Source organism: Montipora foliosa, chromosome 12 (genome assembly GCF_036669935.1).
Source record: "Montipora foliosa isolate CH-2021 chromosome 12, ASM3666993v2, whole genome shotgun sequence".
NCBI classification, from domain to species: domain Eukaryota; kingdom Metazoa; phylum Cnidaria; class Anthozoa; order Scleractinia; family Acroporidae; genus Montipora; species Montipora foliosa.
The window spans coordinates 22,625,149-22,647,648 of NC_090880.1; the positions used below are offsets into that span (position 1 = coordinate 22,625,149).

At 39.7% G+C, this 22,500-nt stretch overlaps 1 protein-coding gene across 5 annotated transcripts in view; it reads right to left on the minus strand.

Annotated features, from left to right (window-relative positions):
- Nucleotides 1-9,181: 9,181 nt before the first annotated feature.
- LOC137979686 (tetratricopeptide repeat protein 28-like) overlaps nt 9,182-22,500 on the minus strand; it is a 56,500-nt gene continuing 43,181 nt past the window's right edge. For all 5 annotated transcript variants that reach the window (XM_068826998.1, XM_068826999.1, XM_068827001.1 and 2 more), the window contains 2 exons: nt 14,181-17,082; nt 9,182-13,731 (listed from right to left, as the gene is read on the minus strand). In XM_068826998.1, coding sequence (XP_068683099.1) covers nt 13,712-13,731; nt 14,181-17,034 — 2,874 coding nt within the window. In that variant the 5' untranslated portion in view covers nt 17,035-17,082 and the 3' untranslated portion in view covers nt 9,182-13,711. The remainder of the gene's footprint in view (nt 13,732-14,180; nt 17,083-22,500) is intronic.

Here is a 22,500-nt window from a genome sequence, read left to right on the forward strand (position 1 = left end):
TAGTGTCTCTGTCAAGTGTCACTCTCGGGAGTGAGACTTGACAGATTTTATTCTGTCTAATGCCAGACGATTTTACTTGTCAACCGGGCGCATCCTGAGGGGCATGAGTAGTGAATGCGTTAACAGCCCATCTAAATATGATTCTCATGCCTCCTTCCATGTAGACCTAATTATGTGCATTTCTGGACATAGGTATCTGTAACAACATACAGTTGAACCAGTACAAAGTGCGGCAGGTTCAAAACACAGGTCACAGGTTACAGGTCCAGGTCAGAGGTTATTGTTTTACTTGTACAGAAAGTATCCCAAACACCCATTAAAGATAACCTTTGACCTGATTGTAAATGGTTAGGGTTGTTTCTGTATTGGTAAAACTATGACCTGTGACGTGGGACCTGTGACCTGTGACCTATGTTTTGTACCTGCCCCATTAAGTAATACCTTATTAAGCAGTCAACCTCTATTAAGTGGTCAGTTTTCAAAGTACATTTGTAAGCGGTCACCTCTATTAAGCGGTCGCGGTTACCATTTCGAAGTCCCAACATGACTTTTTCTATTCTCTTGACCTGCATTTAAGGTCACACGGCGTCAACTACTTGTTCATACAGTTTCAAATAATGTAAACACACGAGTTATAACAATATTGATTTCTTTGTTTATTTTCTTAAATCATTAAAACGCCAGAAACGAATGTTTCTAATTTGAGGTCAAACGTCTGACCAGCACTGGAGATTAAATTCTTCTTTCATTAATTTTTGGTTGAGCCAATGGGCCATTTTCGAAATCTCAATATTCAGCTTGATGGTGAGGCGGAGAGGACAAAAGTTGCAATGAACATGAAAGATATTAGCATATCATCCATTTTCTTTTGTCTTTGTCCTCTAAACCTCTTTTTCAAGCTGAATTTTAATACATATCGAAAGCGGCCTATTGCATGAGATGGTTGTCACATGGCACCTCAAGACCATATCCACCACCTCTGTTTTCTTTTCCTTTCCTTTCTTTCCAGAATGTAACGGTCTCTTTAAAAACTTAGCCAGCCACGTTGCCATTAGTTAAGGAACATGTCCAATTACATCAAAGTTTTCTGTCAAGTTGAAAACAGAAAAAGGTACGGATATCCAATTGCTTTTCTTCTCAGAACAAATTTCACTCTAACATTTTGTTGGTATATTTCTATGTTCTCCTTCTCAAAGAGGTTATCGCAGCAGTTCAGTAATTTTGATCGACTAAGTAGTTTTATCAGCTCTGACAGACTGAAGCGGCCGAGTATCCCTCGTGCACACAGAGAAGCCATTTGTTCTTTCATTAAAGCGACCAGTGGCATAACAACAAAACAAATAGACACCACTTCTTGTCTTTCACCACGCTGTAAGAAATCCAAAACAAAAGGAGCGACTTCAAAGGTCAAACTTTTTCACGATTCTGTGGGCGCAGGGAGAAAGACATCTTTACCACCGCAGTAACCTTCGATGACTTTCCGCTGGTGATCGGGAATAGATCTCTGTAGTTTCCTTCTGCAATCCGTACACAATTGTGTCCTCGATTAAACGAACAAGATCTTTAAGGAAAGTGTACAGTGAAAAGAATGTACTTAGCTTAGCCAACAACAAACCGTTTATTTCGAGAAAAGTAAGTAAGTACGTAAGTAACTGTATTTACCTACATATTGCAAATAAGCAAAAGCGCGTGTGAATGCAAATGCGCAGTATTGTATTAGAAAAAATAATAATAATAATATAATATAATTAAAAAAACAAAAAAACAACTCAAAAAACAATCCATTTACAAAGTGAGCAGATTAAAGGTCTGAAGACAGGCGATCTATTTACATTAAATAAGAATAAAAAACTGCCTCCCTTCGTGCGTTGAGGTTGCGATTGGAACATTCAAGTTCAAGCTGATAAATTCTATGCAACACAAGAAAATCATGATCGGAACTACACAAGATATAATTTTCCTTCACCTGTAGCACAGCAGAATTGCTCCATGAGTTCCCTCTCCTTTAAAAGAAACTTGTTTCTGGTTAATAACGCTTGATCCCTTCGTTACGTTGGTAACGCAAACAAACGCCTTATGAACGACAAAACGGTGAGAAGCATGAAGGTGGCTCAAACCAGTTTCAACACTTTCAAGAGACCTTGTCACTAGAAGGATTGACACTACAACACTTTATCACGTAACAGCAATATTATGGTACCATGTAAAACATCAATTATTGCTGAACAAGATCCAGTCACTTTTGTGTCGTAACATGTTACCACGGCAACAGTAAAGCCCGGCTTGCAAAAAGTGCCTATATTTTGACTTTAGCTGCTCATATCTGAAAAACGAACTAGGAAAAAATTAGGAAAAAAAAAAAAGATCAGCAGGCCAAGATGAAACTTTCTGAAAAGTTTAACAAAATTCTGTGGAGCGGATTCAGAGCTACCTTAAATTTTCAATTATTTAAGGTGGCTCTGAATCCACTCCACAGAATTTTTTTAAAACTTTGCAGAAAGTTTCATTCAGGCATGCTGATTCCATTTCAGAAATAAAAAATGGGGGTCACCAAGTTCGTTTTTGAGATATGAGCAGCTAAAGCCAAAATATGGGGTGTTTTTGCAAGGCTTTCCCGTTGTCACCGTAACCTTTTACGTCGCAAAAATGTTTGATATGGTACCATAACATTTCTGTTAAGTGATAAGGTGTTGTAGAGTCAATCCTTCTAATAAGAACGTTTCTTTCAAGTGTTGAAACTGGTTTGAGCCTCCAGGCGTTTGTTCGCAGTATTGTGGGTACCAGTCCTAAACGACCCTCTTGCTCCGCAAGCGGACCGGTATCAACCCCAGTTCTCATTCCCAGATCCTCCCGTCGAAGGTTCAGCACAAGCATGCAAACCAAAACGCGCCATAGGGGTGATCTCAATTTTACGTTTATTAACTTGGAGATTCTTTGCCGGCGTTGCAAGCGTTCTTCTTCAGACGAAGAGTTCCAAGGTAATTTTCCGCGTCCACGCCCTAACTCTCGCGCGACCAGGACGCGGAACAACTTGCTACGTAGCCTACCTGCACACAAGTTGCCTCTGCGCGATCTTGATTAAAACGAAGAAAGCGCTTTTGTAGAAGGACAACTTTTCTTTAAAATGTGTATTCACGGCTTGACCACTTTCTTGCATGAATCTATTTCTTTATTTCATCAAGCAAATAGGATAGCTTGACATCTGAAAAGTAACCGAAACTTGCACCCCGGCCCCTAAGGTAGAAGACAGACATTCTTGCTACTTTCACTTGTTATTTAACACTTTATTTATTTGGTAGGCAAATCCACTCAAAGCAGTCCTATTCTTTCCTGTGCTCACCAAATTAAAAATTTGTGTTGTCTGACCCACCTCAAATCATTTCTAAGGCGCACTCTGTGGCTGCTTTTCTGTTGTATAGCCGGTCTTGATCGTCTTAGATAAACGACGCGCGCGTCGATCTGTCAGATTCCTTCTTATACCCTCTACAAGTTGCTGAATGTGACAGATCTGCTCAACATTCACAAATATGTCAGGAAAACGGTAACTGAAAATAAAGAATCAAGATCAGCCAAACTTTGGTAATTTGGAAAAACCTTATGGCCAAACGGCGTGAAAGTAAAATGCAAGAGTAAGTCATAATATTGATAACTAAATTTCCTCATTCATTAACAAAGCTGAACATTCACCATCTCCTCTACAACCATTGCAAGAATGTCACATTTCGCTATCCCCGTCCAAGCAGTATACAGGACGTCTGTCACACGAGGCTAGTTCACTAGCCAACACTTCGACGAGACTCCTAAAGCTACCGGTAAGTGGTAGAGCAACCGAATTTGTTATCCGAACTGAGTGCTCGGTTCGATTCCTGGTTAGGCGAAGCCGCGTTGTTTCCGAGTATACCTGAGTCATTATTAGACTCCGAAAGCTAAGTGGCAGAGCATCCGAATTTGTTATCGGAAAGTCTTCGGTTGGACTCCTGGTTAGAAGTCATTATTAATAAAACAATTTTTTATCGTCCAACATGGTTTTTTTCAAGACAAGTCTCAAAACGCATGTACACATGGAGCATGATCTACGCAGTTGCCCAAATGTGAGACCAAAAAAATGCGTGTAATGGAAAGTTTTTTTTTGTTAAAAAACTGATAAAACACGATATAACAATTTTGACAAGGTGAGACGACGAAACAGTAACTGAACACAGAACTGAAATATAGAAAAACAACGGGCAGCTCAAAACATGTAACGAGTGCTACCTGTGTCTTCAAGAGAATATATCATGAGGGAAAACCAAAAATATCGTAGATTGTGAACAACTTAAATAACTGGTTTTTAAGAGGAAAGCAATGAAACAAACTTACATTTAATCGTTTGTGTGAACTTTGTACATCTTCTACTCTCATAAGAGCAGTTTAGTTCACTTTTCTTTTCTGATTCCGCAGTAATTTGATTGGCAATGGCTATTCGTACGGGACCCGCACACCGACCTACATTTGATAATCATACCCGAGTCTTCTTAGAAGAACTAAAATTAAATTAAATTGAAATTAAACAGGCATCAATGTCGTTGTTTGATAGCAGAACTGTATATAAGAGAATTAAGGTAAGACTTTTCGAGTGTAATTAAACCTGTAACATTTATTATAAGAAGACTCCCGTATGAATAACAAATATAGGTCGGTGTACAGGTCCCGTACAAATAGCCACTTTGAATTTTATTCCTGTCTATTCCTTTGAAAGACAGCGGTGGAACTTGAGACGTCAATTTGGGTGCCCCGTAATCCAATCCAGTTTCCAGATGCTCCAAAACTGCTCAAGACGCTGCAAAATGGCAGTTTTCTCGCAAAACGTTTCCATTTGATGCTGATTCGAACGTTTTCGACAAGTTTCCCCATCTCAAGGCGATTTTGAAGGAATGACGGGAAGTTTTTGACGTTTTTTCCCTCATAATAATATTCACGAAAACATTTCAGCGCGTTGATTGGCTGAGAGAAATTGTTGAATTGATAGCTGAAAAAATGCAAGCCCTGGATGGCGCAATGCGTGATACGCGTTGAATCATGCAATTCTCTTAAAATTGTGCATGAACTTTATAAATGACCTACCTTTGGAGCTAGACTGATCGTCTTTGTGCTGATGGGCGCAGTGCTAAATATGTACTGGTTAGTTACGGACTGAGTGGGATGCCGCATATTTTGTGGGCTATTTTCTGAAGATAATCCGATACGGCACCAAACTGATACGGCGTTAAGGAGTAGAATTTTAAGCAATTTTCTCATAAAATCACTCGGAAAATTCAGGTGGCTCCACCCGCATTCCAATCCATGACCTCTGGGATGCCGGTGCAATGCTCTCCCAACTGAGATATGAAGCAGGTCAATTTGTTGGGCTGAGTTAAAATGGAATGAATGTACATTTGCAATGCAGGTTATGGATCACAAAACAGAGAAGGGATCCTCGCACTTAAGTGGGCGATTTAAGCAACTGTCACGCGTTCAAGTCGCGATTGGTTTAGGTTTTCATTTTCATTGGTTGATAAACTGGCAATGTGGCCCGGGTTCGATTACCAGACTCGGCGTCATATGTGGGTTGAGTTTGTTGGTTTCTATTCTGCACCCAGAGGTTTTTTTTCCGGGTACTCTCCTCCAAAACTAGTCTACTTCGCAGCCGTCTTTCTGGGTATCGATGTCACGCAACGCTACCCCGAAAGAAACGGCTGCTAACATTGGAACCACATTCCTTTCCCATTGTTTTGACGGTCTGTTAAAATGACTAAAAAGGTAAGCCCAAGGAAGAGTATTTATTTTCGGCGGCAATAGTACCCATAATTTTGCAAATTTATACAGTACTGGAAACTATTGTGTATTTGCCCTGTTTCTGGCCGCAGATCAAATCCGTGTTTTAACCTAGGCAAAACGTCATCTACAGTAACAGAAAGCCTTGTTTTACCTACGTTTTTTACAGACGCATAGTGGCAGTTGAGAAAACCTGAAATTAATAACATTGCACGTATGGGAAGACTTGATTTTGAAGGCAACAAAAATATTGAATAATGTGATTATATTACATCGTTTCACTCTTTCAGTCCTCTACTTATTCTTGCGCTCATGGTCAACGCGGTAGAAACAACAGACCTGCTCTTTTTTGTTGACTGAGTGCATTGATAAAACGAGAGGTACTATTGGTCGAGTCGCCGATACAGTTCCAGAAAATGAAACGTGAGCAGCCGTTCTTTTCGGGAGGAGCGGCTGCGAAGGAGACTACTCCACAACCAACGTAACATTTGATTTGCGTTGATTTGTTGATTTCGTTTTACAGTGTCCCCACTTGAGCCCGTTACACACGAGCAAGTTTTTCTTGACAAGTGTCATTGAAAATGTTCATATGCTCATGTGCTCATGTGTATGAACGACAAATTTTCTTTGACGAGTTTTGCCTTGACAAGTCTTATTTGCTGGTGCGAACAAATTAACAAGTTTTCTTTGACAAGTTTTCACGTAGCCAGCAAAACAATCACACAACGGACGACAAAAAACAAACCACGGGGCGCCATTATAGTAAGTCATCACAAGAGCAAGACCGCTGTGCGCCCACAATTTCTCAATTTTCTTGACAAGTTTTCCTTGTCGACGAGCAAGTTCTGCAATGCGTCAATTTTTTCCTTGACAAGTGTACTTGTTCAAAAGCTAGCATGCTAGCCTTTAATTTAGCCAATGAAATGGCGTCATCGTTGCCGTAGCCGTCATCGTTTATCAAACTAGGAACATTAAGATCTATGACCGCGACGTCGACCAAAGCATCACCTCAAAATATAACTTTGCTCCACCATAAGTCTTTCGCGATTATTCCATCTCGTTCAGATCCTACAGTTTTGGCGAAGTATCCTAAAAATAAAATGGTCATCAGATATGGGTTAAATACAGGCGTTTAATGTATTATTGTAAAACTCTCTGAAGACGTCTACGTTAGTTAGACGAAACGCGTCGGAGAGTAGAGTTTAGTTTAGTGTGTGTTTTCTTCCTCCATTCGAGCAAATTCCACACATTGGTTTCTTCCAAGACAGTCAAGAACTAACTACTTTCCAGAGGATGGTCAAGGAGGGGCAAATGTATCATGGACTAGACTATATATACAAGAAGAATTCTGGCAGTTATTTAGTGCAGTTTAAAACCGCCAACTTGATCAGTCCAACTGGCCTTGGAAACATTCAATATTTTATCAAACACAGGAATGTGGGTTATGCTGTTGTGAATGCCTTAAACACTCGCAGGAACATCCAGTATGTTTCCGGTTGCTGCTGTAATAATGAAATCATTTTCTTTGCTTTCTTCTATGGAAAAAATTCATTGGCTAACTAGTGAATTCCATGGTAAATTTTACGCATGAATCACCAAACGATGAGTACAATATCGGTGTTTGAGTCGCATGAGTTTTAAAAGAAAACAAGCACATCCTCAGCGAGCGAATGGAAAAGGAAAAAGGCCATTTCAGAGTCAACTGTCAATAGCCAGCGAACAGGAATCACGCTAAAACTAGAAGCCATAAAAAGAAACTTCGTCAGTTCAAGGTCAAAGAGGAGTTTTGCTGATGCGATTATTCCACTTTATCTCTGAAAACGAGATCATTCAGATTTTGATGTATTTCAGTGAAACACGCCAGGTTGGCTTGGAACAAGAATCGGCAAAATACGGCAATGCAACCAAGGAAGGACGAACTTCAAAAATGATCTGCTCCAACACTTAAATAACGTTTGGGTGCTTTAAACAAACTTCTTAAAACACAAGCTACTGAGATTTCCCTCTAATTTTACGAGAACTCATTGCGAATACGTGTTTATATTATAAGGGCAAAATTTTCTTGTCACTGTCGAGGCACAACGAAAACCAATTGGGCAAACGGATTAGAAAAAGCACTTGTTCGCTCGCATTTTATAGCAAAACAAACAAACACATCAACTTTTTCTTTATGTCCAAAAGAGTACAGAAAATGTTATTTAATTCCAGTTGACACTAAAAATTCGATTTTCATTCCTGAACAAAGGAAGAACCGATTAAACCACCTTTTAAAAACACGCATCCACTTTAAATAACGCATCCGTAAAAATAATATGTCAAACTGGATTGAAACCAGCGAAAAATGCAGAAAGAAAACATCTTCCAAACCGTTTCCCACCTGAACACAAAAAGCGTTGACTTTGTAAGAACTTTAGTTGATGTAGTATGGCTGTGTAGCCGCGTCGAGCCAAGAAAGCGCACGAAAAATGAAGCCTCGCTTATGTTCAGGTGAGTAAACCTGGGTTGAGCCTGCAATCCAATCGCAAACCAGTACCTGGTCCACGGTCAACTTAAAAAAAAAAAGCTGACCTCGGTGAGATCTAAGATGGCCACATGATACTGGTCAGCGGATACCTTATTTTGACAGGTGTCAGTTGATCAAAACATGGATGTCCCATATCAAAAATGTGGTCATCACTTATTTCCATCCCTCAAACTGACATTTCCCTTTTTATTCAACTTATACGATGTACAATCTACTTTAGACTTCAAATCTACTTCAACGAAACAAAGATTTTAAACAAGCTGAAAAGATTCACAATAGGTGAGGCAAAGAGTTGAACCCGGATCGATGGCTTCACCTTGCAGTTTCCGATATCCACTAGACTAAGGAGACAAGCAACCGGAAAGTCAAATTTTTTAGAGTATTGACATAATAGTACCCAGCAAAACATGTGAAAGTTAACCGTCTTCAACGGGGTTTTTAGACCTAAATAATGTAGAGCAGCGCGGCAAAGCTTAGAAACGCTATTTCTTGTTGAACTAAAGCTGTAAATCTGCCTGTTTTCATTCTTTTTACAGCGGTAAGCTTGTCAATATTAACATGGGATATCGTGTCATGTAATTGTTACGAAATGTTCAATGTCAGTTTGAGGGATGGAAATTAGTGTTGACCCAAAGATGTATGCTGTAAACTAGCATGATACTGGTCACATTGGCATACATGGAGAGGTGGACGTACGTACGTAACGTATGTACGGACGGTCGATGACATCATGCCTACAAAACCACGATTTCTCGCATGGATGAGTCACCATATATCTTAACAATGGTGCTCCGCGCACGTGCCTTCAAGGCACGCGGAGCTCCGCTATGAATATACCGCATAATACAATAAGCATTTCAATAGTTCAAAATATTTTACAACCTTTAATTCTTCTTATGTGGTATTCAAGTTTTACAGCTTTGAAGTTGATTAGGTTTCATTACCCAACAAAGTGGAGGCAACCTTTTGAATTCTAACATTTAATTGTGACCCTTCACGCAAAGGGGGCTTATGGATTTCACTGAAAACCGTGAATTTTTTTCACGATCACGATGCATGAATTTCAATTTTCACTCTTGGCGTGAAACTGATCACGCCATGAAATTAAGGACATTTGAACCCATTGCTACTGCCCATTTTTTCGCACATGTCACACACACGTCATGCATTGCAAACCACGAAGGTAAACACGATGCTAAAGGCGCAAACATTTTTCACAAGAATGGAACGTGAAAGCATGTGGCGTCATGGGATAGCTGTGGACCCAGGTCTTCTTGGAAATGTCACGCAATGACATGACAGTGCGAATAGACAATAGCTTTGAGAACTTCGCAGCGATTTTACTCTCTTGAATGCTCGGTGACCCCCATTTTCTATCCGTAGATCAGTTCCTCTCCTGATTTTGTCCATTTTAACAAAACACAAAAAAATCTGTACGTGAGAAGTTGCAAATATTTCGACTTTTATGCGCTTGTGCGACCAAAGTTTTCTTTCTTAGACTAATATGTATCGTTTTTCAAGGTCTATTTCACCACAGAAAAAGACATCAGCTGCAAAACGTTATCTAATTATATAAGTTATGTTGAATTGAGCACGTTTACCTCATCTAAAATTTCACTAAGGTTGCTTTTTTATTACTGACAGTTGTAAGCTAAGATCGTATTAAAATAACACAAGCTCCTAAAAGTGCACCTCATGATCTCGAAAACGAGCACAATGACCCCCCCATTTTTTTGCCTTTTTGGCAAAAGTAGATCATTACCTTTCTGTGTGGCAAGTTTTAAAAAACTCGGTACGTGGGAACATTTTGGGCGCGAACGTCCTTAAGCGTAAAATTTCACTGGGAGTGAAAAGAATATTCACGGCGTGAAATTGATCAGATTGTTCAGAAATCAGTCACACCATGATAATAATCTACTGGCACTCAGGACAAAAAGAATTCCTGATCGCAGGGTACAAGAAATCTGTGAAAGCTGATCAACACCAAGAAGAAGAAGAATCTTCATTCCTGAATATTCACGCCTGGAAAATGTCACATTGTAAAGAAATTTCTGATGACCACGTAATTGTTATAAAGCTCAGGAAAAAAAATTGTACCCCCTGAAAGCGACAAAAGAATTGCAAAATCGGTTATTTTGCTGGTGACTTTTCCATACATTTACACTGGTTTGTTGACTTGACTGAAATAGACCCAGCGAAATACTAATCTTTTTGGGACGGCATGTATATATTATGGAAATGTTTACCGTAATTGTCCGAGTATTGATTTATGTAATTATCGGTGACTTACCGGGGCGTTACTAAACACAGGAACGGAACGGAACGGAACGGAATATACCGGAATAAACCGGAACATGCCGGAATGAGACGGAATAACACCGGAAAGAAACGAAATGAACAAGGATGGTAACGGAATATACCGGAACGAGCCGCAATGACACTGGAATGAGGCCAATGACACCCACACAAAGCAGAATATACCGGAATGAACCTGGAAATTCCAAAAGTTGGTGTGTTAGTTAGCGCCGACCGATTATCGGTTGTTTCAGTAAGCTTTTGTTGTGTCACGTGATTCCCTGAGGGAATCGCATGTGTTTTTGCCTTTTGTAACCTTTGGAACACTTCGATTACGAGAAAAATTTGACAGGTATATCTGTCGCTGAATGAATAATGATTTGTTGTGGAAGTAACTTTTTTTTTTGTGAACAAATGCAGTAGCAAGAGAAACAGAATGTTATTCTAATTGATTTTGTCTATGGATCTCGGAGGCGGATTTCACTGTGCCAGTCAGAAAACCCGTGAACATTTTTACTTCATTCTGACTGGTCAATTGTGTATTGACCAATCACAATCAAGTTCAGCGAACCACAAACTAATTACCGTTGCTGCTTGCCTGCTTCCCACGACCCACACGTGATGGAAATATACGGAAATAGATTCGCGCAAACGGGCGGAAGACTCTTTTTTTCTTCCCGATTGTTGGCAATAATGCCATTGAACCTGAACGCAGTTTTCCTTGTTTGAAGAAAGAAGTCAGAAGCACAGAAAAAAGATCGATCGTTGATAATACATTTACATGATGAATTGTGAGAACATATTGTGACTCGTTCCAAGACTTGTTACTTCCCCTTTAATGTATTTTTTTTTCTGTCAGTCTCCCTCTTCTGCAACAATTATTCTTCCACAGTCTAGACTGCTAAAAATTACTTTTTGTTCCTTGTCATTCCGGTCCACGCTAATCAGCTTGATTCTGGCGTCCTTCTGGTTTATTCTGCCTTATTCTGTTGTCATTCCGCCCCGTTCCGGTATATTCCGGTACCATTCTTGTTTATTCCATCTCATTCCGGTGTCATTCTGTTTTATTCCAGAGTCATTCTGCCTTGTTCCGGCATATTCCGGTTTATTCCGCTTTATTTGTGTCATTCCGCCTCATTCCGGTGTCATTCTGGCTCGTTTTGGTATATTCCGGTACCATTCTTGTTCATTCCGTTTCATTCCGGTGTCATTCCGCCTCATTCCGGCATATTCCAATTTATTCCGGTATATTCCGTTCCGTTCCGTTCCTGTGTTTAGTAACGCCGACTTACCGCTTTTAGTGCATTTCTCTTGCCGTGCTGTGCAAATTTTCAAACGAATTATTGGAGGCTAACTTACCAAAAGCGTATACATATTAGTAGTACAACAATGTAAAGAACAGCAACATAATAAACAAGTTGAATCAAAAGGCGTTTTGTTAAATTTGTCATACACGTTTATCTATAATGTAATTTTTTTAAAATTGAAATTGCTAAAATGCTGAGCCAGAAGACACCAAAGGTAAATAATACTACACGACTCAACATGTCAGAATTTCAAAATAACCTAATCTTTTCCAATAGAGCTTGCCAGTTGTTATTTCAATCACTTTTAAATGTGTTATGCAAGCGAATAAATACTATTGGCGAAGAGAATGATTTTCGGCTACGCCGACATAGCCAGACTCCATGGTGCCAAACGTGTCTGTTTCTTATGTCTGGGAGGGAATGTAATTGTTTACAACAGCGCGTGGCGTTTTGATTTCTGTTATGGTTTTACTGAGCTCATTCTTTTGAATTTCTGGTAAAGATCCAGCAACCATGGAGATTCTTTTACAAATATTTAACGTTTACAACATATTCCCGCAAACTGAAGTTGCGTGCTTTTTAGCAGAGAAACGAAATAAGAAACGCTGATCTTATTGTGCATCGATTTGGTTAGTCTAATGTTGAAAGTTTTAGTTTCTACGATTTTTTTCTTCTGTTCTTTCGTTTTCTTTTGTTTTCCCGAAACCACAATATAAAACAGAAAAGTAAACAAAGGAATGGACCCAATCCCGAGTTGGCGATTCCCTGATAGATAGCCGATTCCGAAAGACTTTCAGAAAAACTTGCAGTAAACCTTTGCAGGTGGCGTTACACAATGATGGCATGATGTTCAGGGTCACAGATTGATGTTTACGCAAGAAGTTCACTTTGTTCATGGCGTGAAATATTTTCAGGGTGACTGTGACCTTTTTCACAGCGTGAAATGTGGCTTGAAATATTTCACGCTGTGAAATATTGTGAAAGGGAAATTTCACTCACATTCCAATAATTTTTTACAAATTCAGGGCCAGGACCGTGAAAATAGCCATAGTGTGAGATTTGGATAAACCCCCTTTTTGTAAAAGAGACTAACCAGTGAGTGGAGATGACTGACTGAAATTCAATACAGTCCGGTAATTGTGTAGGATGATGATGTAATAAACTTCCTTACAGGTTGAACGAGTGTCTGGTTTCCTTTATCAATACCATTATATTGTACTACACGAGCTGTTATAGTGGTGAGAGCACTCACCTTCGGCATGACTATTCCGGGGTTGGGATGTAAGGGGTGAGGGGTAGGGGGCACCACAGCTGAAACAACGTTTACAAAAATGCTAACCCTACGCCTAAACATTATCTTAAATCACGAAAAGAAATCTAGACGTTTGCCTAATTTGATTAATTTGATTATTTAGCTTTGGCCATAAACACAGAAAATACACATTCCCCGAGACTGTCACTTGATTTTAAATGGAACGTTGGTATACCAAATTAAAGAGGTATACTTGTCACCAGCTTCACATAAAATAAACACCTGAGAAATATACAGCAAAACCTTCGAGTTATTTTGAAGTATTTAAGAGCCATTAAATACCACGATCGCTAGATCATCAGTTATGGAAGCAAACCGTTTTGCCAGTACCTAATTTCTATCAAGTGATTAACTAATCCTGGTACAGACCCTTACAAAACAAGGCACAAAATGCAAGGACTTGGACACTATTACTCATATAATCGAAGAAAGGAAGAAAGGAAATGACATATTGACGTATCAGAGTCCCAAGTGTTTTTTTCACGTTTTAGACATCGTTTCTGAAAAAAGAAACAATAAAGAAAGAAACAAATAATGGGTTGAATAGCAATGCAGAATTTCATTTTGATTGGGAAGTAAATAATATCTCAATTATCTTAATTCATGAAACCGTTTGTGCTTGGCTAACAGCAATAATTCCTATTCAGTGTCACTTCGATGTGTTGACTGTAAGACCTCAATAGCTAACTTCACTTCACGTACGTAACTGGCATTCAGAGATCGGTTTCGCTGTCAGTCCATCATAAAGTAGCAGACCCGGTGAATGCACACAATATTTAATTCAAGTATTAGCCAAAGCAGTTCAAGTAAAAATAACTACACTAGCAACCGATTTTAAAACCATTTCTATTGGACGAACGTGCCTGCTCCTTTTGACAACTCGCTGATTAAAAACATTTACAAAGTACAGCAATTCAGTCTTTAAAGTTATATTCAAAATAGCACTTACCATTGCTTTCGTGTTTCTGTTGCCCAAATTCAAAGGTGACATCATCGCCAATTAGCACAAATGGCGCCCAGTATTTTAAGGCAGAATAAGTCTCTCGAAGAGATTTCATAGCATGGTGAAGAGCTGTACTTGCACTCTTTCTATCTGCTAAGTGTTCGTAGAAACTTTTCATGAACATCAAGGTCGCCTTGTCGTCGATTGCCCAGAGTGACACCAGAACAGATCGGGCACCAGCACACAGGAAAGCCCTGGCTATTCCCACAATACCCTCAGATTTCACCTCTCCCTGGCCACTATGACAGCAACTCAGCACAACAAGTCTTGCCTGAAGATGAACTGCGTGAACATCGCTCAACGTTAACATGTAATCTTCCTCTTCTGGAATCTGTGATGTGCGTTGGGGATTTGGGGCCAAAGCAATTTCTCCAAATTGGTCATCTCCATGTGCAGCAATGTGGATTAAGGCAACTGACTTCATTCTTTTCAGCACCTCAGCTTTGGTTGCACTTTGACCTGTAAGAGGCACGGTCTGTAGAAGTTCTCCGATCATATCCACCTCTTTTTTCGCGCATGGCAGCTGTTTATACATGGGTTCACCCTTGCCCCAAGTGACTTCCTTTAAGCATGGATCGCCAACAAGCAGCGCCTCATTCTTACTTTGGAAGTAGTCAGGTGCACTAGTGATCACTTTCAAAGCGGTCAGCGAGGGAATTGCACGGATCCTGACAGAGTCACTCAATGCAGAAAAAGGAGCCAAGCAAAATGGTCCATCAGGAACAAAGACTAAGTCATCACCCTGCAGCAAGTCTGCAATAGGACTGACTAAGACATCATACAAGGGTTGTAAAGAGTTCACAGAGAAGCTCAAGGACTGAATGGTTTCCTCAACAGCTTCCCTGTTGCATGAGAAGTCGTTTCGTTGTCTGTCGAGCGAACGATTCTCGCATTGTACAACAGTCCCCACGCCAATCTGTTTAAAAGTACTTTCCATCAGTGAGATGGCACTTCCATTTACAATTTCCTTTCGTCTAAAATTCATCCCGATATCTTCTCTTAGCACCCAGAAGCTGATCGTGTTCCCATCCAGTGCTGTGAAAACAGTTTGCGAAGGTAAATCTTTCATTCCAACACTTCCCTTTATCGTAACTGCCGAAGAGGGTTTCTCATCAACACCATATTGCATCTTTAAAATGTCTCCCAAAGCCTGGGCTCGTCCTTGCTCAGCAGCATACAAAGCCTCATCTACCTCACCACTCTTCAAGAGTGCTGTCCACAGAGCATTGTATGCGAACTGCTTTGTGTCACGAAAGCTTATTTTCCATGCATCTTCTGACTGAAGAAGACTCCTTGTTTCTTCATAGTAATTTATGCTTTGACGATAGTAATTAAGAGCTTTGCTCAAGGAGTCTGAAGTTTCATGAACACGACCCAGCTGATAACACGCCATTGCCTGCCCTATGGGGTCCCCACCTTCTTTTGCAATATTCAGATGTTGATTGAGGTACTCTATGGCTTGCCTAAAATTCCCCAGACTGCGATTAGCGATGCCGAGATTGCAATAGGCTGTTCCTTCTCCAGCTTTGTCCCCAACTTCTTTCACAATACGAAGATGTTGATTGTGGTACTCTATGGCTTGCTTCCAATTCTCCTGATTGTGATAGGCATTGCCAAGATTGCCATAGGCTGTTCCTTCTCCAGCTTTGTCCCCAACTTCCTTCGCAATACTAAGATGTTGATTGTGGTACTCTATGGCTTGCATAAAATTACCCAGACTGCGATACGCGATGCCAAGATTGCAATAGGCTGTTCCTTCTCCAGCTTTGTCCTCAACTTCCTGCGCAATACTAAGATGTTGATTGTGGTACTGTATGGCTTGCTTAAAATTCCCCAGACTATGATAAGCGTTGCCGAGATTGCCATAGGCTCTTCCTTCTCCAGCTTTGTCCCCAACTTCTTTTGCAATACTAAGATCTTGATTGTGGTACTCTACGGCTTGCTTAAAATTCCCCAGACTGTCATAAGCATTGGCAAGACCCGAATAAGCTTTTCCTACTCCAGCTTTGTCCCCAACTTCTTTTGCAATACTAAGAACTTGATTGTGGTACTCTATGGCTTGCTTAAAATTCCCCAGCCGGCGATAAGTGTCGCCGAGATTGCAATAGGCTGCTCCTTCTCCAGCTTTGTCCCCAAATGCTATCGCAATACTAAGATGTTGATTGTGGTACTCTATGGCTTGCTTAAAATTCCCCAGTGCTCTGTAAGCGATGCCGAGATTGCAATAGGCTCTTCCTTCTCCAGCTTTGTCCCCAACTTCTTTTGCAATACTAAGATGTTGATTGTGGTACTCTATGGCTTGCTTAAAATTCCCCAGACTGTCATAAGCGATGCCAAGACCCGAATAAGCTTTTCCTTCTCCAGCTTTGTCCCCAACTTCTTCCGCAATACTAAAATGTTGATTGTAGTACTCTATGGCTTGCTTAAAATTCCCCAGACTGTGATAAGCGTTGCCGAGATTGCCATAGGCTTTTCCTTCTCCAGCTTTGTCCCCAACTTCTTTTGCAATACTAAGATGTTGATTGTGGTACGCTATGGCTTGCTTAAAATTTCCCAGCCTGTCATAAGCGTTGCCAAGATTCGAATAAGCTATTCCTTCTCCGGCACTGAAGCCTATTTCCTTAAAAATGGCTAATGCTTCTGTGTAACTTCCAATGGCCTGATTAAAGTTGGCTACTCCATAATAGTAGTTACCCAGATCGAAACAAGCCAAACCCCTCCCTCGTCTGTTTCCCTCATTTGTTGCAACACTAAGCTCTTGCATATGCTGCTCCAAAACGTCCATCTTTCTATCCACCATTCTTAATAATCAGAACTGCGAAGGTTTTCTCAGAAATCTGGGGTGCACCTAAAAGATAAATGACTGACTTAGAGCATTTTGTAAATAATCAAGGAAGTATGTTATGCAATGACGAAAAAACAGCCTGAAGGAAAACAGTGGCATCCCATTTCATCTTTCTATCTAAAGCTGAAGGCAATAAGATATGCTTCTCTGGTAGGAAATTCGCTGTCAGTATGTAACCGACATGTAGCTGGCATGTAGTAGATTGAAATCCTTCAATTTTGGCCCTAATTTTAACCATTGGGTTCAAACATGCTACAGAAACATACATAGGTGTGTGATAAATAACAGACTTTCATCTGAACACTTTAACCTTGAATGTGGGGTACGACAGGGAGACCCACTCTCATTTTATCTCTTTGTAGTTATTATAGAAACATTAGCAATTGCGATTGGACAAAATAAAGATATAAAAGATATCTCTGTTGGGAGTGAGCAGACAAAAATTCTTCAATACGCAGATGATACAACAGCAATACTAGCCGACACATGCTCTGCTACTGCTCTTTTTAGGCTATTAGATGATTTCAAGATTGTTTCTGGCTTAAAGATTATTTCAAAACGGAAGATGTGGATAGCCTCTTCAAGGAACTGCAAAGCACAGCCTTTTGAGATTAAATGGCCTAAGGAACCAATAAAGCCTTTAGGAATTTATTACACATATGATCAAAAATTGCTTCTTGAAAAGAATTTCATAGTTTCAGTTATCATTTCAGCTCTTATGGAATGGTTCTGATCAAGTCACACGCAGATCAGCGATAAAGGTGATTGATTTTGTTAGTATGATAATATCGATTGGCATGGCTAAAAAGAACAATTAGCTCCAATGATGGCACCTGGAAAAGGTATCTGACATATAATCTACAACGCTTTGGCAACCTTTTCTTGTTTCATTGCATCCTTCCATTCAATATTTCTTCTCAATTCTATCTAGAATTTCTGCAGTGGTGGTCAGAATTTAGGGATACGTTCTCTTCAGAAAAAGACTGGAGTTATATTCTTTGGAATAACAAACAATAATAAAACAGTTTATTATAAAAGCTATTTCGAGGATGGTGTAGTTCATATCAGTGATCTATCCTTTCATTTAAATAACAAAGATTCCTTTTCCCTAGTTTCTAACAGGAATTCTAAAACTAATTCTCTAGTTTGGGCAGGTCTTCGACATTCCTTCCATTTTAAAAATTAGTACTTATAAATCGACAACAGGTGAACTTTTTCTAAAAATTGACGATACTATATTTGATAAAAAACTTAAATGGGAGTTCTCTAGCTAAAAATATTTAAAAATTCCACTAGAACTGTGGTCTTCAACGAGCAAAAAGATGAATGAAGTAAAAATTCGGAGAATATACAGTGAGATAAAAATGATAACAATGAGTGAAATTAGGGAAAAAAAAGTGATTAAGATTTTTTGTTAAAAAGTATGCGGTATTGTCCTGGAAGTGGGCGTGATGGAGGTGTGCCAAGATTCTAGAAATTTCCTGATGCGGAAATTTCCTTTGTCAATTTGCGGTTGCCTCGTGTTTGAGCCTAAAAAAAGCTGTATATTTGCTCTGACGAGCATGTCATTAAGGGATTTACCCCTTTTGTATCATATTATTGGAGGTTTTAGGTAGATATCTTTCAGCATAGGCTGATTTTCTGATACTCCATTGTTCCATCAATACCTTTTTAAGGTTTTTGACTGCTGGGTTGTATGTTGTAACAAAAGGAAAAAATCTCTCGTTTGTCTTTTTGTTTTGAGTTAAAGACGAAGTTCTGGAGGCAAAATTGACCTCCAACAGACACCTTTCTATGATTGCCCTAGGATAGCCGCACACTCTCAGGCGTTGAATTTCCCAAGGTTCTCTTCAAATGTTGTTTTCAAAGAGTTTGTTTAAAGTAATGTCATCGCTTTGCCTTTAATGAAGCCACTTTTTACGCCTGGAAGGGTGGCATGAGTTGAAGTGTGTATATTGCGGAGGGGTTGGCGCAGTGGTAAGATCTCTGCCTTCCGACCCTAAGGTCCCGGGTTCCATTCCCGGTTCTGCTGAGAGTGGAATATTTGGTGACCTTCTTTCCCGCTTAAGTTCACTCAGCCTTCCATCCTTCCGAGGTCGGTAAAATGAGTACCAGCATGCAAGGACTGCTTAGAAGCAGCTGCCATTTGCGCCTGTATATGCTTCCAGTCCGCTGGGGTTAAATTGATCATTGTAAAGCGCCTTTGAGACGTTTGTGATAAAGGCGCTATATAAATGCACCACTTTACTTTTATTGAAAGGTTTCAGTCGGCTTGTAGTAACTTCTGATGTCCAAGATGGATTCGTTCTTGAATCGTTCCCCTTTAAACACTACTGTGTCGAGGAACGTGATTTCGTTTTCTGATATTTCAGCCATAAATCTGATTTTGGGGAGGAATTTTTTAGCTTGCTTAATAAAAAGGTCCACTGTATTTTTGTCGCTGTCCCAGAGGGAGAAGATATCATCAATATATTTTTTCCATATTCTTGGCTTGGTATCGTTCTGTTGTATTAACGATGTTTCAATGTGCGCCATGAAAATGTTAGCAAAAGAGACCGCCATTTTTGTCCCCATTGCAGTTCCATGTGTTTTTGGAAGTAGTTATCTCCATTGAACTGGAACGAGTTTTCGTTAAAATCAAACCAAGCATTTGTCTTAAGAAGTGTGTTGGGATCAGTGGATTATGATTGTGGAACTTTGCGTATGCCTTGCATACTATGTTTATTCCCTCTTCATGTGGTATATTCATATACAAGCTAGACCCGTCCATTGATACTAAAACTGTATCCTTGCCTATCTTTGTTTTCTCTATGAAATTTATGAAATCAGTTGTGTCCTGTATAAAGGATTGTTGTTTTTGTGCGATAGGGTGTATCCACAAATGAAGATATTCTCTGTAGGGCCATCACAACCGGAGATTATTGGTATGCCAACCAGGTCAGGTTTGTGAATTTTCGTTAATGTATAGAATACTGGTATTCTTGGCAGCTTAGGAGTTTGTGACAGCCATCTTTTAGTCATGTCATCAATGTGTTTGCCTTAGTATAGTTGGGTGATGACATCATCAACCTTTTCCTGTGTGCTTTTAACCATCGGTGTTTGGAGTGGTTGATAGTGTTCTTTATGCTCGAGTTGTTCAAAATCTCATAAGAGTTGCCGCCTTATTATAGTGTTGTTAGTGGTGGGCGTTGGGATGAATTTGAGACCCTTGGATAGTAGGCTGACTTGGCTCTCTGTTAGTTTATGACTTGATTAGTTTTTTAGGAATTTTTCGCTTAACTCCCTTTTTTTGGCTAAAAGCCTGTTTTTTAAAGCATTTTTCCGCCTTTTCCTCGTTTGTTTTTTCCAATGTGTTGGTTGTCATTGTGACAAGGTTATCACAGTTGATAAGGTCTGAGAACAGAATCACATAACATTCATCCTTTTTATTATTATTAAGGACATGTGAACATACAATTTCTTTTAAGTCAGTAATCTGCTTTTGTAAGTCGGCTAGGTTTACATTGTTGTTGTTTACAATGCGGTTCCCTGAATGCTTTTCGTTGAGAGGATGCCGAGTTACAGGTTTGTGTTTTCGAGCCGCGAAATTTAAACGAGCCTTTAACTTCCTCTTCTGGCTTTCAAGCCTTCATTTGTGGAAGCGAAGTAGTGCATTGACTAGACCTTGTTCAAAGTACAACAGCAGTCATCATGAACAAGACTGACAAAATAAATGAAGAAATACCTAGGAGATTTCAAGATGGCAGCCAATTCTTAAACGGCATCGAACTGTAACAATCGGAGAGCTGGAAAGCTCGAGATAAATGAAGGTGTGTGCATCTAAATGCCTCACTATTTTGATAGAGTATTTAATTTGACTAATAAATGATTTTTAGGGGTACTCCATAGGGTACTCCATGAAGTAGGGCTCCGCATTTTGACCATCCCCTTTTTTTTCTCCGTTTTGCGTCGTCCAACCAACCCAAATTTTGGGCATTTTCCAAAAAGAAAAAAAAAGTTAACAACGTTTTAAAGACATTTTATGTTGCACAGGCGTTTCAGTGGTTGATCCTTTTTCCCACGCTGTCTTAATTTTACACAACATCCGCCAACTTTTCCGCCATATTGATTTTGGGTTCACGTCTTGTTGTTTTCCTGGCTCCACAGCTATGATGCCGGGGTACCAGGCCTCCGATTCCGAGAATGCTTATGATTTTTGGTTTTTTATTTCAATCTGACCGACCGACCCCATATCAGTAAATGCATTCGACGGTAAACAAAAAAAAAGGGGATGGTCTCATAACAAACATCAAAAAAATAAAAAATTCGTGATTTATATTTTGGAAGTCCAATATATATTTCGACCTACGATCCTCGTCAGTTGTCCTCCATTTAAAAATACCGTAGTTATTCGGTTATAAGGCAGACAGTTTTTTCAAGAAAAATCTGTCTTTGGGTGGCAAGTTAGTGCTAAAATTGGGGTGTGTCTTATAGCCAAGTATTTTCACGCAACAAAATCTTAAGATCACAATTTGAGAAGAACTTGCAGTTAAAAACGAATAGTACTTTTGGAGACCTTTAGAACACTAAACGACTTCAAGAGAAAAGCAAACAAACGGAAATTTGCATACATGCTTAAAAGCACGTGCTCAGTAACGTGATACCCAGGGCAACAATACAATCATTCGAACCTTGTTTCGAATTCCGAGAATCGTGTTTGTCGCTGGCATGAAAAGTTTCTTCTCTGAACAAACAGTGTGGAGATAAAACATACCGGTACCTTCTCCGTTCATCCAGCCTTTCTTGTGCACTGAAATTTGCATCCTTGGTGGCGTGTTGATATTCAGCTGTCTAACACCTTTGAATATGACTTTCGGTGGGAGTTTTCCGCCGTTCGCTTTCGCTTGAATTCTGAAGTCTGAACTCTGACTATTTATTACGTCAGAAGGTTCAAATAAAAGTGTATGCGTAGTATGTTTATCATTTCTGGTGTCACCATTTAGCTTTTGTTTTTACGTATATCATTAAATGCGTGACTTTTTCACTTTGTTTACATTAAAAAAAAGAGTTTGCATGTCTCATGATGACGTACATCATGTCTGAGAACGCGTGGACCATTCCAATGTCTCTTACATGCACAATTTATGTATTTTTAACTGCCAGACGACTGACGAGGATTGTAGATAGAAATATATATTGGACTTTTTTGACCTTATTTATTAGGGTTTTTTTTTTCAAGAACTATTTTACAGTTTTATTAGTTGAGCAAAGTGCGTCGAACCTGTACAGAAGACATGAGTACAGTAAGTCATTCTAAGGCTTCGGCTAGTATGGATTTATCATGAGATTCCTCAGGAGGTGAAGGTCCCCCATTTCCCCACTGTCTTTAGTCCCAGAGCCACTCTACTCTCTATCCTAATCTAACTGATTGGTTCCTAAACA